The sequence below is a fragment of the Ciconia boyciana genome, chromosome 1 (genome assembly GCF_034638445.1).
Source record: "Ciconia boyciana chromosome 1, ASM3463844v1, whole genome shotgun sequence".
Lineage (NCBI taxonomy): Eukaryota > Metazoa > Chordata > Aves > Ciconiiformes > Ciconiidae > Ciconia > Ciconia boyciana.
This window is the reverse complement of record NC_132934.1, coordinates 55678807-55695740: the sequence shown is the minus strand read 5'-3', so window position 1 is coordinate 55695740 and position 16934 is coordinate 55678807. Positions and strand designations below refer to the sequence as shown.

The window sequence follows — 16934 nt, the reverse complement described above, 5'->3', positions numbered from 1 at the left end:
GCCAATATACATGCAGGGCCAGAGGTATTTTATTTCATGTCTGCGCAGAGATGGGTGCTAGGTGGTAGCTCCACAAAGCTAGCACAAAGTTCAGTTATGCAGGTACAGTATTTATACAGTCCAGTTATGCATATGCATAAGTAATTACACAAAGCAGTTTTCTATTGGTCTACATTTCTCTTATTTCAACTTAAAGCTACAGTGCTACTTTAATATTCTATGCATGCCCAGAGGTGAGGGGTCTCTGCTTGGGCCGGGGTCTCCAGCTCCAGGGGTGTGACTTTTAGTATTGTAATGAGGATAGTTTGCGTGAGGGTGCTTCTTATCACACTTCTACTAGTTGTTTCAGATGGTTCCCAAAACACCTTAGTTAGCTTACATATTTCTCCAGGATGTGCTTCTCTCCCAAGGACAGTAATTCTTGTTTAGATGTTCTGCTTTCCAGCCTGAATCCCCCTTATCAGCTTTACGTAAGCCTTGGCTTTCTACCAGCTCCTGTTAGACTACACTGTTAGACTACAACAGTAGGGCTGATTTCCCTCAAGGGGAGAGGGAGACCACAAGTTACAGCAAAGCTTTTGCTGAGGATGAAAATTGGTGCAAAGCCTGAAGTGATTTGTTTGCTGGAGCAGAAGGAGGTAAGTGTGAGAGGCTGGAGAGAACATCTCTGCCATGTGCAAAGGTAGGAGGAGTGGGTGGGATAGAGGGGCAGGAGAGCACTGTGTAAAATGACTGTAACTGCTGAAGTACTCATCACAGAGCTGCTTTTTGCCCTGCAATACAGTTCTTCATTGGGTGAAGCAGCAAAATTACTCAGCCATGGTAGCCAGACACACACAGCCACACCATAAGTATATGCATTGGTGGATGTGCCAGTTGCAGCTGTGCCTGTGCTAGAGGGGGGTGAATGTGATTTCACTTGGTGCCTCTTATGAGCCAAAAGAGATGGCAGTGCTGCACAGGTGCCTTCTGCCAGAGGTGGTGGGGAGGAGGCACTCCTAACCATAGAGTTTTTAAATACAGCACCCCCTCCATTTACTCTTACCCCTAAGGTTCTCTATCAGTGAAGGTGTCTTGCTCACCTGCAGCTAGGACCCCAGGGACATCAGCCTGTGTCAGCCCTTGCCCCTGTGTGGCTTGGCCTTGCCCCAAGCTCTGTGCGCATAGACCACCTCCCTGTCATGTTCTGCAACCCCAGCTACCCCTCCCTGCCCTCTTCCAGCTGTGCTGAATGAAGGGCAGTGGGGCACAGGATTTGTGCTGTCCCCCCGAGCATGACCAGCAGTGCTCAGCCAGATGCCCTGTGTTTGTGTTGGGCCCTGGCAGCTCTAACTGCAGGGAAGCTCTGCCTGCCATGTGTCACTTACCTTGTGTTGTTTGCTTGAGGTGAGGCCTGTCTGTTGTTCCTGCTGGCCTGTCATCAAGGGTGTCTCACCCTCTGCCTGGTTTGTCAGCTCTGTGAGCTCTCGCTGGGATGCTCTGATTGCAGCTCCAGCCTTACAGGGCAGCAATCTTGATGCTTTTTGGATAAGCACCAAGTATGAACTAAGCACTTTTTTGTGTAGGTGTTTGCAGCTGATCACTGCCTTGAGACATGTTTTAAACTCCTGGAGACTGGCTGCTACAGAGCCACTACCATACATTGAATTGAACAGGCTGTAACAGGCATTAAGGAGCACACTTAAAAGAAGGAATGGAGCTGGGTCATGGAGAGCAGTACAGGGATCTAAGCTGACAGCAAGCAGAGAACCAAGAATCAGCTGCTTGTTTTGAGACTGGAAGCAGAAGCACAGAGGGGCTGGAGGGTGGCTGTTTGCTACTTGACTGTCCCTCCTAGGCAACACAGCAACACTGCAGGTTCTATTTACTGCCTTTTCACCCAATCTTTTATAAAAATACTAATGGAGGAGTATTGTTTAAAAGTTGGGCCCCAGGGACCAGGAAATTGCCAACTGACAACTGTGTTGGACAGTGGTCTTGATCAGGGCACCCCTGGATGCTTCCCCCTGCAGGGAGTGGAGGCATGCAGCAGAAGTGACCGGCCCATTTGTAAATATGCACAGAAATGGGAGCTCCGCCTTTCTCCCACCTCCAGCCTCCTACCCTGAGGAGGAGCTGCTTTGTGCTCAAACCCAGAGTTGTGGGAAAGCAGAGCTCTACTTTAAGAGCCCTTTTCTGTGAGTAAATGTTTACATCAATGGGACTTTATGAGCCTTAGGGCTCTAATCCATGTGACTGTAACTTTTTTTTTTTTTTGCCGTTGATGGTTGTGCTGTTAAAGGTCACTGCATTCCTCTTGCTGGGCTGTCCTGCATGCTTCCTTTGTCAGCAAGCCAGCCCAGGTTGAGCTGCCAACTGCAACCACAGCAGCCGGGTCCAGCTCCTCTCCCCAGCACAGCAACGTCAGGGACTGGAGGAACAGGCTGTGCGTGGGGCTGCATGGAGCTACTGCCAGGGGCGAGAGAAAACTGACAGCTTAATTCTCAGGCAGCTGCACGAAGTTAAAAGGTCTCTTTCATCATTGTACTCCCCTCTGTAGCTCTTGCTGGGGAAAAAATGGGAAGGTGTGCTCTAAGCAGAGGGTTTGTGGCAGAAGCTGCCCCCCTTTTTCACACCCTGCTTGCAGGTTTTTCCAAGTCCTGTGGCTTCTGCCTTTTAAACTTAAGGTTTTTAGGCTTGGCTAGAGAGACTTACTTTTGGGGGGGGATTGAGAGGTGGCTGTGATAAACCCGTCCCTTGCAATAATAAAAAGAAACCTGCTGTTCAGTCAGTAGAGAATGCTCTACAGAGGAAATGGACACTCCTAGCAAGACCACCAGAATGACCACATCCAAGGCAAGCTTTTCCTTCCTTTACCATCCCCCTTTTCTGCAATCCCATAACAAACTCACCCCTGCCCAGCCCTCCCAGTTCAGCGCATAGGCACTACTGGTCACACCCTGCATGGCCTCAGCTCGCAACAAAGGTGGGATGTGTCAGCAGCACGCTCTGCCCTTGTAGCAGGAGACACCCATGCAAGGTCTGACCAGTGGCTCCCCAGGGAGAAACCAAATTAATTTCTTTGTCAGTGTCCTGGTGCTGCACTGCTGAGTCAGATCACAGATTACTTCTCAGCCGATTCCTGGTTGTTGTGGTGTTGGTGTTTTGTTGGTGGGTTTTTTTTTTTTTTTCATTTCCTTACGTTACACTGTAGAAGCACCAGTGGCCTAGAGGGGTGCACTTTGCTGTATGTACATTCCGCTCTGAGGTTGCAGCACTTCTTTCCAGAGTGTATGGCAAAGCTACCCTGCAGCAAAACAAAGTACTCTGGGTGTTCACTTACTTCCCTTTACACCAGCACAAACTGCAATTACAACAGTGCTTCAGCAGAGTGGTTACGCTATATTTTATGATAAAACCAATGGTCTAAACTATGTGCAGTATGTACTCTTATTCTAAATAGTCTCTCTGGACTTTCAAGGCATCACTTCACAAGAGGCCATCATCTTTTGGTCAGTGACTTGAAGCCAAGTTTTATTAAGTGCCAGAAAACGAATTATTGCCAGCACAAATTAATTATATGCCCTTGAAGTATGGGCTCCAGCACCAACTCAGTCAATAACTCCAAGTTTTAAGTACTCAATTTGAGTTATCTACAATTTGGCAGCAGGGTTGGGTCCAAGAGGCAGCTTTTACCATACTGCCTTCTAGTAAGGCAGTTTACTGGATCTCCATGAAGTTCCACAACATATTTCATGGTGCTATACCTGGCTTCTACCCTTGAAAAGCAACAGGGTGGGGGCAGACTTTCTTGATCCCTGCACTAAAACACCCTTTTTATTACCCCTAATTTCATTACCCTTGACTGATGAAATTAGTTCTGTGCACAACAGCTAGCCCCCTGGCTTGAGTCAGGCATGCTGAGACCACTGCTGCAGGCTCAAGGCTCTAATGCTTAAGGGTCCTGTGAAGAACCAAAGGCAGCTCCTGTACTTTGTCCAAAGCCTCTTGCTAAAGGAATGACCATTTTTTCAGAGGTCAAACCTGGCCCCTTGGAGGGAGAGGAGAGTAGCACCAGCAATCTGGTTTCCATTCCAGTCCCCCTCTGGGGCAACTTTGGGGTGCAAGTTACTGGATTCTCTCTGTCCAGGATACACAGCCCCTCTTTGCTCTGCAGAAGCGCCTGGAAGGTGACTTTCCAGAAGTTATAGCATTGCTTTTGTTTTTTGCTTCTGTGAGAAGGCTGGGAGGGCAGCATTGTGCAGTTGACTTTCTGGGAATGACCTAGAGCCAAACCACTGCTGCTCAAGGTTACTCGAGCAAGGTGGCAACAAGCCTGCCAACCTGGAATGCCTGCAGAGCCCCCTGCTCCAGGTGGCAGCACTTCTGAAGAGAAAGAGCACACACTGGGCTCTTCTTGAAAGAGCTGTCTCCTGAGATGTCTGGAACTAAGCACAGATGACTCAAAATATTAAAAACCCAGTAGTTTATTTCAAAGTATAAATTTCAGGCTTGTCAGACAAAACCCCACTACGGTTAACACAGACACACACACTAATCTACAGTACATACAAAAATGGGGAGAGCTTGCAACTGCCCAGTTTAAATTGGACATTAAATCAGTCCTACATTTTTTTTTTTATTTACAAGTCCAGCTGCAAAAAACAAAACAAGAAATCAGATTCCGAGTTTCCTAACAAATAATTTTGCACGTTTGACTCCCAATAGCCAATAAATTACTAAAGCTGAACAGGACTCCCCAAACAGCTACTACCCAGTTGTCTTATTTACAGCTACACCCCATTAAATTAAGACAGCACTTCAAATATATATATATGTACGTGTGTGTATATATATAAAAAAAGAATGCTCAGCCTGCATAATGACAATGAAAAATAAAGATGCATTTTAACTGGTACTTAGAAGAGATGAAAAGGAAAATTCATTAATTTGCTTTCTCTTAGCTACCTTATTTTTTTTCTTTCTCCCCTCAGAAGGTGTTTGGAAGGGAATACAGATTTTGGTGGCAGGGCTGGCTCAGTATCATTTTAACTCCTCTCCCTCCAGTATTTTCATACAATGCCCACCCCTATCCAAACCAACAAATTAAAAAAATATATATCTACTATATCAAGCTCCTATTTCAAAAATCTGGATAGATATTTTGACTAAATGAAAATACTAAAGAGTTTATAAGAAGGCAGAATCACAGCTTGATTTTGTACAGTGTATGCAATACTCTAATACTGGGGAATGGCTGTTTGGGGAGCAGGAACAGATTTGACCTGTCCCTACATATAATACAGATTCTAATTTATTGGACTTTAAGACAAACAGCATAAAGGAAGGGCTGAAGTGACTATTTTTGCTACAGTACAAAATGGTGCTCGGATCCTACTATTGGGCCCCATCGTGCTCCCACTGAAGGCACGAGGGGTTTTGCCGTTGTTTTCAAAGGAAGCAGGGTAAGACCCCTTCTTTTTACAGGGAGGACACCACAGGTATTTCCAGCCTTGTGCTAAAACCCTTGGGATGGGTGAGTGTCTTAGTGCCTGTGCTCAGTGACTGAACATGGCCAACAGTAGCACAAATAATCTGAAGGACCACAGTCCAAGACCAACTGCTACTCCCAGGGAAGCTGGTCAGAGAATGGAAATAAATACGGGCTGAGGGGAACCTGCCTCTGCACCCTCATGTTTTCTGAAGCTGCCACTGCAGATACAGTACAGATCCTATATCTACAGTCTGCCCCCTTCCTAGCGTTTAGTTATTTGAATCTAATAAAGCTTTTTTAGACATACACTAAAACAAAGGAGGCCAGTACTGCTGTGACTAGGAGGAACGCAGTGGAAAGGAATGGCATTTTGCCATCAGCACTCCACAGCAGGGCTCCTCTCCAACCAGATTACTTTCCACTCTCCAAACTACTTTCAACCCGGACATGCAGATGCCTCATATCACACCGAGAAAACAAACCAAACCTAAAACCAACCAGAAAGTAAATGAGGATGGAAAACACAGCTGTAGAATCAGTGCTGGGTTTGCTAAGACACAGGGAACTAGATCCAAGGTGGTACTGCTGAAATGTCATGTACCCAGTGGCAAGAGAAAAACACTAAGTCAGGAACAACTTTATACCAGGGTACTGAAAATAACATGGAAAAACGTGCATGAAGTGCAGAGGAGAAACTAAAACCAACCCTTCCGCTTAAAAGCCATACAGACATTTTTAGCATATTTAAAAGTGGATTATTGGAAGCCTCCAGCAACTAATGCTTTTATGAAGAGCCCAGTCTAGAAGCACAGTGCTAAAAGACCTGTACTGAATGTTCCCAGATATTTTGGTAATACTTTCTAATAAAGTCTATTAAATGAAATAAATTATTTCTGAATGTTTGTTGCTAGCAGAAATTTAGTTTCTCAATAGTTTTATCATTTCTGGGAGGAAAAGGGTAATAAAATTAACCAGCCACCCCGCAACACAGGGAAAAGTGCCATGAGTTAAGGAATGAAGCAGTACTCCTGTTCGTTAGCATAAGGGGTGAATACTCACTGCAGAGAGCTGCTCCACCATGAAAGTGATTTCGCAGATACGGCATAGATCTCTGTGTGTGTGTCAGTGATTTAAGAACCAGCTACCTTACAGGTCTCCAAACTAAGCTAGACATTTGAAAGTCAAGCCATGATTTATCACATACTTTGCCACCACTGCTTGCTTAAGATCCAAAAATTGGACCTTTAGCAGCTCTGCTGGGATGAAATAAAAGAGAAGTCAGCTTTCACCCTACAGCTGCGATGGCTTCAGTCAACAAACGGTAGCTAGCTTATTTAATCTATTCACACACACAAAAAATCAACTGCACTCTGCCATACATAGCAGAAATTGATCTATTATGCCAGAAGCCAGGTTTTACAATCAGTTCAGCTGAGAACTACATCTTTCTTTAGTAAATAAAGATGAGTCTTCTTTCTCTAAAGATACAGCCCACAAAACCTCCAAACACATTACCAGACCATCCCTAATACCTCCATTGAAGGAAATAAAAAAAATTCTAACACGGGACTCTCACCTCCCCACCTATCCCAAGCCAGACAAAGCTAAGAACAATCTTGACCTAAACGCAAGCACAAACTATAGAAAAGTTCATGTGTAGTTTGGGCTGGAATCACAATTAAATAAGCAGCATAAGTTCTAGGTTGTATTCTAATATTTATTTTAACTTTCAAACTATAAAACCTCATTGTACTGATATGGCCAACGGCCCTTTGGTACCACCTCAAAGACGCATTAAAAAAAATTGCCCAAGGAGGACTTGACAGCCATCAACTAGAATGAACTGCTCTAACCTCTAATACAGAACTGGCTTTATAGGCTTATAAAGACCCAACTTCCCGTAGACTAAATGCATTATTAAGTAATTACTCCTTGAAATAGGCAGACAAAACATTTAATTAAACATAGAAAAATTCAAGGCATTGTTGATTATTGGCACCAGTAATACAGGGACAACTGTTACTCAAAGGAAAGGTTACACATTGTTCATACATGAGATTCAGTGTGAACCTTCTCTCATGATACTTGGATTTAGACAGAATTGTTGCTCGCCCAAATCAATAAGACTGCTGTACTTTAAATGCAAGTTTCCATACAGAAAATATTAGTTACTCACCTGACAGAAGTGACAATTCCAGCTACAGGAAGGAGTGCAGTAAAATAGTATAGACAAAAGCCTACAATGCAGTTTCTTTCACCAATAAAAGTTCTTGAAGGGAACACAACTAAAGAACCCATAATCTCATAGCGTATTTCACCAGCCATGTTCTGGGATTTAATTTTTCCTGCCCTTTTTCAACCTTGCTTTACATTTGAAAATGTTGGTTTTAAGAAAGAGAGCACTGAAACTGAAAAACGTTGTCTTCTAACAGCTTTGCTACATGGCGAAGTGGACTGGGAGAGGGGAAAGAAAAAAAAAAAAAAAAGACTTTCCCTTCTAAATCCACTGTTTGTTTCTGCTGGGCAGGAATGAGACTGCTGTCCTTGTTCTGAAAAGTGCCAAAATAAAAACTTTACATATACTTTCTTGTCCAGGTGCGTTACAATTTGGTTCTGCAAAAAGCAAGTTTAACAGGTCAACGGCAGTGGGGCAGATGCACCAACTTCTCTCAGCTCAGAAGCATCATGAAAGCATCTATTAACATTTGCAATTGCTCACAAGTTTTAGGCCAGTGTCTAAAATTGTTTCTAAACTGCTTTGGGTGCGTTAGCTTTCTGCAGAGGCAGGCAAGTGACTGAGATAGAGAAAAGGACTGGGAAGCCAACTTCCTATCTTTTTGTACTAACTGAACATCCAAACTGAGTGCAAACAGCTAGAAGCTTTCACGGTGCCACACCACAGAGGTTTCTTCTTTGGCTGAACTGCAGCATACAGCTTTCCCAAAAGAACAGGGAAAGGCTCTGGTGGAAAATACTGTCTGTATGCTCTAATATTCATGACAGGACGAAAACAACTACTCAAGAATTACAGTGAGGAAAGGGTTGAATGATACTGCAGATAAAAAACGAATCGAGCATCAGCAGATGTTACACTTCCTGGTCTTTACAGAAATAATAATTACTGCAGGCCAGGAAAATGAGAAGCAGTAATGAAAGGCTAGAAGGGTAAAGGGAAAAATAACTCCAAGCAAATAAAAGAACACCACAAGGTATCTGGCTACATTTATTTCTGAAATTATTCTTTAAGGCACAAAATAAATCTAAAAAATAGGGCTGGATGTATGAGGGGAGGGGCAGAGAAATTATCTGAGCTAGAGAGGTGTGAATGCACTCTCTACAATCCAGTTTCAGATCTGACCTGGGAATGCTCCCAGTGTGAATGGGGGAGGATGGTGAAAGTAGAGGAGCATTCTTATTTAGGAGAGGTAGGAGGTAGTGGGGTGATTAATTTTTCTTTTTCCACCACCTCCAACTTTACACACATATTGGTTCCCTGGCCAGACTCAAGTTCCCTTCCCTCCCCTCAGAGAGCTTATTACAGTTTGTAAAATAAGACCAGACCACTCAATCTTCCAGTACAAAAGTGAGACCTTGAATCACCCTTCATATCACAGCCTGCTCACAGAGCGGTGGGGGGCAAGAGGCAAATCTGTTCTTGCCCTCATGTTAGTGCCTTGATAGATATTACAGATGTGTACGTTTTGCTTCAAACAAACTGTAATTTATTATTTTGTTCCCACTCTGAAGCAGAATCCCAGGCATCCAGGGTGCCCTTGGATAAAGGGTAGGTAGGTATCTAGGTGGAACAGCTGTCATGGAAGGGACAATGAAATTTTCAAATGGCCCATGACTTGAGCTATCCAGAAAAAACAGGCTCTCTTGCTGCAGGTGAGACTTTATTTTTCTTTTGGTTCTGAATGCATGTAGTGTATCACACAACTGTCTAAAATAATCCTGCAGAGAGTGGATTTAAAAAGTGAATTTCATGCATGGGATTAACCCCCCAAAACCGGGGTAATTCTTGGTAGTAGGACAGGTTTAAAGGCTCCAAAGATCTCTAGTTTAACTGCTCTGGGAAGAGATCACATCTGTGGACTGGGGGTCACAGAAGGGTCCAAAACGTCCATAGATGTCCTTAGCCCGGACAGCAAAGTAGTATTTGCTGCCAGACACAAACTGCGTAAGAGTGCATGCCATAGGTAGCGGGAGGGCCTTCACTTCCCCAATCTTCTTCCACTGGGAGGGCATAGTGGCACTCGGGTCCTCGTGGTAGGCATAGAGATGGTAACTGTCCACAGTGGCACAGCTCCGGTCCACCTCCATGACACTCCATGACAGCACAATACCATTCTGGCTCTGTACCCGTGCCAGCTTCAGCTGTGGCTTTTGAGGCAGAGAAGTGTTGGCAGCTTCAGGGGGCAGACGTGGTGGCTGTGGTGCCTCCGGGAGTGGGGCAGGATGTACAGGGCGTGGTGGCTCCTAAGCAATGTAAGAGCAGTAAAGGAAAGGTCAGAGTCTACAGCAGTGGAAGAAGGCTTTAATTCATCACTCCCCAGGCAAATGGAAACAAATGAGCCTGCAGTCACCCAACCATCACAACCCTAAGTCCTGTCTGCAGAGAGCACACAGGCAAGAGAGCAGCAGCAAAGGCTGAGAAGGGGTGGGACCAAGGATGCCACAATTTCTTATTATTCACATATAAATCCCTAGCTGTACAGATGATCATTGCCACAGTTATTTCCCTATATCCTCTTTGCTTCCCACCCAAGAGGTGATGGACTGAACACTGTGCCCTTTACCAAGACTGGGCAGGCAGGTTCACAGTGACTTTGAGCTAATCTACATTTGAGCTGCTGTTCCCACATTACCCAAAACACCCCAGGCAGTGGATTAAGCTGACAACTCATCATCTTTTCAACAGGCAGGTTTTCAGTCACAAAAGGAAGAATGGGTAATGATGCCACATGGATTTTATCACCTTAAATTGATCACAAAAGCTCAGCCTCAGTTTCCAGAACATTTTTAAATAAGGGCACAAATATGGCTTTCCATTGACTTTTTTTAGTATCACAGAAACAGTCTCTCATTTATGTTAGTTAAGATGAATTTAGGAATGTGATTACAATGAGTACAAAATTTTGTTATTCTTCAAGCCAGCGGCCTTTCAGGTTGGACTCGGGTAGGTTTTGTCATCCTAAGTGTTCTGTGTGATATTGGCTTGATTCCTTCTCATTATTTATCACTGGAGGATGCATGAATTTGAATGGTATCTAGATAGAAAGAATGGTGAGCCACCTTGTTGGCAATGTATTTACCATTTCAGGACATCACAAGTGATGTGACTGCGCAACAGTGAGTATGCAGGCAATGTATTTGGTTCCGTCTCAACAACAAAACCATATGAAATGAGTCAGAGTAAATTCTCAAATACTTATGAAAAGGGGTTTGAAGTGATGCAGAAGTAATCACCCCCAACAGTGATTAAAAAACCCTCTGAAATCTGGGAGTTGGCAACCTTGAGGATCTTTGTCTGTACCTTGTTCTCCTACCTCAGTTTTGGAAACAGCTGTACTGAGAAACTGGTCATCCAATTTGTAGCCAAACCATGACTAAACTTTTTAGTGGTAGTTCTTCTGTACCCTTGACTCCACAAGTCACCTGCAGACAATTCATGCACCATTTTTCAATATGTGCTACTGGTGATCTGGAGAACTCTGAGGTAAGCTAACAGATTGCATAGCTTTTACCATTCTTGGCAGAAGTTGCGGTAGGTGACAGGGTAGTGCTATGCACGTGAACTGGCTGCGAAGTGTCTACAAGGCATTTCACTATTCTGCAGTTCACACTAAGAAGCAATCTGAAAGACATTAATGCAGAGACAAGCCTGTAAATTGCATTAAGTAATTTCAAAAGGACTACTCACAGCATGCACTTGTGGTGGTCGATGATGCACTGTAAGCTGAGGTGCTCCAGATCCAAGAGTTAGTCCATTGTTCACAACATACGCAGTTGTTTGAGGCATTCGTACTGTCATACCTGTAAGAAGCACAATGAATACTTTGAGTATTCACTACTTAAAATCGGCTAAACAGAACACTGGAAGACCAACTCCTTGGTTCACAGCTAGATGACACCAAATTTCAAACTGACACACTCTCCTCAAACTGCCAGCAGACTGATGAAGTACGGCACAACAACAAAATCACCTCCCATTCCCTGAAGCTGTAAAAGTGAAAGAGAGCAAGTGCTTATGTCTGCAGAGGGGACAGAATGATGTTTCAGTAGTTTGTAGCATGAAAGAAATGGGTGGGGAGGGGAAGTGTGGGAGATACAGGAAGCTTAAGTATGAAAAGAAAAATGACATCACTTTGGGATTCAGAAAGGAAAAGATAAATGCTGCTGCAGCAAAATGATATCCACTCAGTATTCAAATGCCAGAAGGCTGTGCTGTGGATGGTACCAAAAACAAAAAAGGTAAGTCACTGTCCAAGAAGCTTGTCCTCCCTCACAGAACGGACACCACAATGGATGTTACTCACAGGCATTACCTGTTCATTCATTCCCCCAGCAAACTGACCTAACTGGCAGGAATAAACTAGGTAATTTTATAGCCTTGTAGACAATATCCAGAACTCTTGCAAACTACCAAGTTTTCATTCATTTTATATCACATCTCACTCTCTGAAGTAACATTTTGTTCGTTTACTCTTGGAGCACATATGTTTGGTGAGTTCAAAGCTTTTGCTCATTGTTATGGGTTGCCTAGGGTGTTCCTCTATTTCTGTCTAGAAATACAAGATCTGGGGCAATCTCCACCACCCCCTAGTTCCACACTTGTATGAGATTGAAGCGTTCTAATACTCCAGAAGAGAAGCTCACGAGTGACATGTCAGGAAACCACTACTACTGTATGGTAATTTCTTCTCTATAGAGTCATCAAGCCATGATCACAGGTGATGAGTATCAGCAGTCTATGCAATCTGTGAGTCTGAGGCAGGGAGCTCAGAGTGCTAAATCTTAATGCTTTTATTATAAAGTGCTGAACTCTAGGTAGCTGCTTCACATCTTTTTCCTATTGGCACATCTATCTAAGAAGCTAATGAAGCTGTGCAAACTCCTGTAGGATAAACCTGAACTGGCTATTTCTCATCTATGAGAATCCAATCAGATACGCTGTTTTAGCATGACTGTGATTCTCTCTCAGGAAATTACAATAATCTGTAGATAGACAGACAGAAATGCCTTAATAAGATATAAGGTACAAATTTAGCATTATTTCTAGGTAGGCATACTACTTAGTTCAGGTAGAAGTACAAAAGTACAATTTGGAAAACACTTCGGTTGAGTTCTCACAGTTAATCTTTCAAAGACAGCATGCAGAGATCTTACTCCTGAAGCGTCTGCTACTGACACTAAAGACTGTTTCAATGATAATATAAACCACTACATATCAGTAGCAGCATTTCTGAAAGCTGTATAACAAAGATGGTGAAAAATGTAGAATGGACTAAAAGATGAAAACTCATGACAGCTAAAAGGGATCAAGAAACATGATTGTTTTTTTGTTAACAATACATGAAAACTCTCTAGCCGGTATGCAAATATGAAGCCTTGAAATAATCTGTATTCTAAGTAAACTGGTCTTTTATCTACTCGGGCTAACCATCTGGCTTCCTTGTCCTGAGGTACAGGGAATGCACAATGCTATGGATGAACTGTCATTTTCTTATGTCTTATGTGGCTTGTCAGACAATAGTCTGCGTATAATACGCAGACACACTTTTCAAGCCAGAGTAACAGAACTGCCTCTAATGGAATCACAGAAAAGTCCAGGTTTGAAGGAACCTCTGGAGGTGATCTGGCCCAAACTTCTGTTGAAAGAATGCTCTCAGATTAGGTTATTCAGAGTCTGGTCAAGCTGAATCTTAATTATTTTGGTGGAAACCTGCCTTGATTTCCGAGAATTTGTAAGCGGACAACTGAAGGATAAGCATTCATTGTATCACTGGACCATCAGGTCAGAAGCACATTACACAGAGATCTGTTGTTGGATGACCTTGCCTGAAAAACGTATGAATTCCCTACCTCATTGAGTTCTCCTAGAAAAGGCCTTAAAATAGCATATTAGCTATTATATGTTCTTCAACAACACACTAATTATCTTGCATGTCTAACACTAAAAGGTATTCTCTAGATATTAATACTAGTGATGTGTATTTAATCATAATAGCTGCTCTAAGAAGTGGTAGATTCTGACAAAACCATGTATTTTATATTTTGGTACAGAAGAAGAAAATACTATTTAAAATAATTAACATAAGTGAATGCACGGTTAAGTACTCAAAACTCCTTCCAGAATAACAGGTAGATCACACACGTCTAACTTGTAGCTAAGGATAACGATGAAGAAAACTAAGTGTGGGCTGAGGTTACCTTGCCTTTTATGGCCTTTTGCCAACAGGAACGCAAGATGCAGACATGCCCCTCAAAAAGATACTGCTGGTCAGAAGAACCTGAACTCAAACGCACAAGGCACAAGAGTGTAAGAAGTTTAAGAAATACGAACAAGTACTCTGAAAAGAACAGCAATTTCCTCACACCCTGACATTTCACAGACATAGCTCAAGAACTGTCTGATCAACTGTTTAGCTAGCACAGCTGATTTTTCACAGCCTATGGCAATGCAGCTGAATCCAGTCATAAGAGATACTAAGAATTAAATTGCTACAGACATACATGGATATTCTCCTTTCCAAAAACTATCATTTCAGAACAATGAATCAATTATTTCTGCACAAACCTACATAGGTACAGTCTTACATGGCTCAAGTACACAGTGTTAGACAGATGGTGTCTAAAAAATCACTACCTGAACGTCACAAAAGTAGGCTCATACTCAGTGCACTAGAACAGGGAAATTTGTGTTTAGCGTAACAGTGTTAACATAACCATAGTGTAGAACTTGTGGGGAGCTAAAAAGACAGTTAAGATCCACCACTTCGTAACAAAATATAAACTATCATTTAACTTTAAGGTCTTTATTTTTGACATCTACTACTCATTTCGGAAAATGAGTTTACTGCTATGGGAAGACACCAATTACATGTTTGCAAAGTCAAGATGAACTTGCTGACATCTCTAGTCAATGAAAATCAAGCATGCATCAATTTCTGATACATTTGGTAAGAAATTTCATCTGTCCAGGCCTAGAGTAAATAAGAAAATTTGCTGCGCCCAGGACATCAGAGATTGTTAAGGAATTATATTAGGATGCCTGATAAGTAACTTTTAGACAGGAAATCGAACACAATTTACTACGTACTTACATGTTTTAATCTTACTCTGTAATAACAAAATGCTCTCTATCTATCTTTCTACAAAACAGTGGTGCTCATCACAGTACCTTCCGCTACCTTGTGAAGTATTGGGCATGTCATCCAGAGATGCTTAATTGGCAGAGCTAGTGCCTGAGATGACTTAAATCCAGTTTTTCCTCATTCACATAGCTGCAGGGGGAATGATTTCTTAATAGCCTGAGATTTTCTCAAGTCTGTAAGCTGGAAAAAGCTCCTAACCTCTATAATTTGGACTAGTATTGTAAAAAAAACAAACAAACCCAAACCAAAAAAAAACAAACCCCACATCCATCAGGTAGAACATATCAAGCTGTGTCGTGCTAAAATGTGCATGGAGGAAACCATCCCCTACCTCCAGTCTGCGGGTTGACTGGCCTTAAACCTGGGTTTGGCATGACAGCTCCTCTTACAGGATTCTGAGCTGGTGGTGCAGGAAGAGTGGTATAGACCACCTGATGGTTAGCAGGGGCTCTTGGTATAGGAAGTTTTGCAGCAGTTTGAGTCACTGGCCGATGAGTTACATTCACTGTTGTCGGAGCTGGAAAAAGACAGACAGACCACAACCTAGAATGGAATTCCACAACACTAAGCTGATATGCCTATTCCAGAGTACACACCTCCTTTGGAAAACTGACTCATCTGAGCCATGGAAAATAAAAACCTGTCTCTGTGAAATTCTATCTGCTTTTGATCATGCAAGAAAAGAGAAAACAGCCTAAACAAACAATAATTTTCACCTGAAATAATAATGCCAATATATACACAAAGTCCACACAGAAAAGATAAATGTAGGACCCCCCCCAAAAAAGAAAAAGGTCCTGAATGTAAGCACAGCTGTGGAGAATATAAAACCCACCACTGAAGAGTCTGTAGAACAGATCAGTCACAAGACAATTCCAATGCTAAAGTCACAAGACAATTCCAATGCTAACTAATCTTCAACCATCATCTACAGAAGAAAAGATAAAATAAAGAAAAAGAGGATCTATGTTTCTTTATGTTAGAAAGAAAGAAAGAAAAAAAACAAAAATACCATGCTGCAGACAAAATAACATTTAACTAGGGATGGAACTTCAGTGTCAGCCTTGCCATTGAACTCTACCAAAAGGATTAATTGCCAAGTGCAGGTGGACAGAGCTAGGAGTGATGTTGCTAATGTTTTTTTCCCCATTACTTAAATAATGCAACTGCTACAGGTTTCTTCTCCTTCACTTTTACGAACAACAGTATATTTAATAATGTCCATGACCATCCTTAGGAGGATTTCTTTCTCTCCATGAATTAATTTCATCCTGAATTCTTTCCAAACCCACAGGACTATCTTTCCCTTTCACTTCATCAGTTTTTTAAAAAAAAAGTTATGTGAAACTGACTAGAATGGAAGATTAAAAAGTGACTTAAACATTCTGAATAGTCACCTGAAAAGATGAGCACAATGCAAAACACACAAGAGTCTAGTTTAAGAAAAAAAGCAGCCACTGCATTCACATAATGATGTAAAATGAAGTTACCTGTAGGTAATACGTGTATGGTGGTCTGGGAAGGTCCACTTGTTGGCACACCTGTCTGCTGCACAGGGTTTGGCTGCAAAGGCTGCAAAGGCTGCAAGGGTCGAGCCAAAGGCTGGGTGGATATGCTCAATCCTGTAACAGGTGTTTGGTTCTGCTTCTTGCCATCTGTTTTAAAACAAAATAAAGTTATAGACAATAGCAAACAGAAATTAGAACATCAGAGTTTTAAAATCTTTTTTTCCTCATAATTCACAGATTAGCAAAGAATATTGAGCATTACATTTCTTTGATCTTTTCATTCTGCAAACAAAACTGTAGAAAAGTCATTCAATTCCCCTCACTTTCATCATCTCAATCTTCCCCCTCCGTAATGTTTCATTCTATCATCATGAAGTCTGCATATTTCAGCATAATTTGGAAACCTGAATTTAATGGAACTCTATGCCAAAGTCCTTAAAAGTTTCTATTAAAAAAAGAATAGCCTAAAACCTTAAAAAGACCTAAACACTGTTGCACTCGATTTGTTTCAAAAAACTGACAGAGCTCCCTAAATAAATCTTGTCTACCTTTGATGCTTACATCCTTTTGTTATTT

At 42.3% G+C, this 16934-nt stretch overlaps 1 protein-coding gene across 2 annotated transcripts in view; it reads right to left on the bottom strand.

The window, feature by feature from the left end:
* Positions 1–7409: 7409 nt before the first annotated feature.
* The window catches only part of ATF7IP (activating transcription factor 7 interacting protein), a 113404-nt gene continuing 103879 nt past the window's right edge, over positions 7410–16934 (bottom strand). The window contains exons 11-14 of one of the 2 annotated variants that reach the window (XM_072867590.1): positions 16341–16505; positions 15182–15367; positions 11397–11509; positions 7410–9952 (exon numbers count right to left, since the gene is read on the bottom strand). In XM_072867590.1, coding sequence (XP_072723691.1) covers positions 9536–9952; positions 11397–11509; positions 15182–15367; positions 16341–16505 — 881 coding nt within the window. In that variant the 3' untranslated portion in view covers positions 7410–9535. The remainder of the gene's footprint in view (positions 9953–11396; positions 11510–15181; positions 15368–16340; positions 16506–16934) is intronic. The other variant, XM_072867600.1, reaches the window with a different exon arrangement.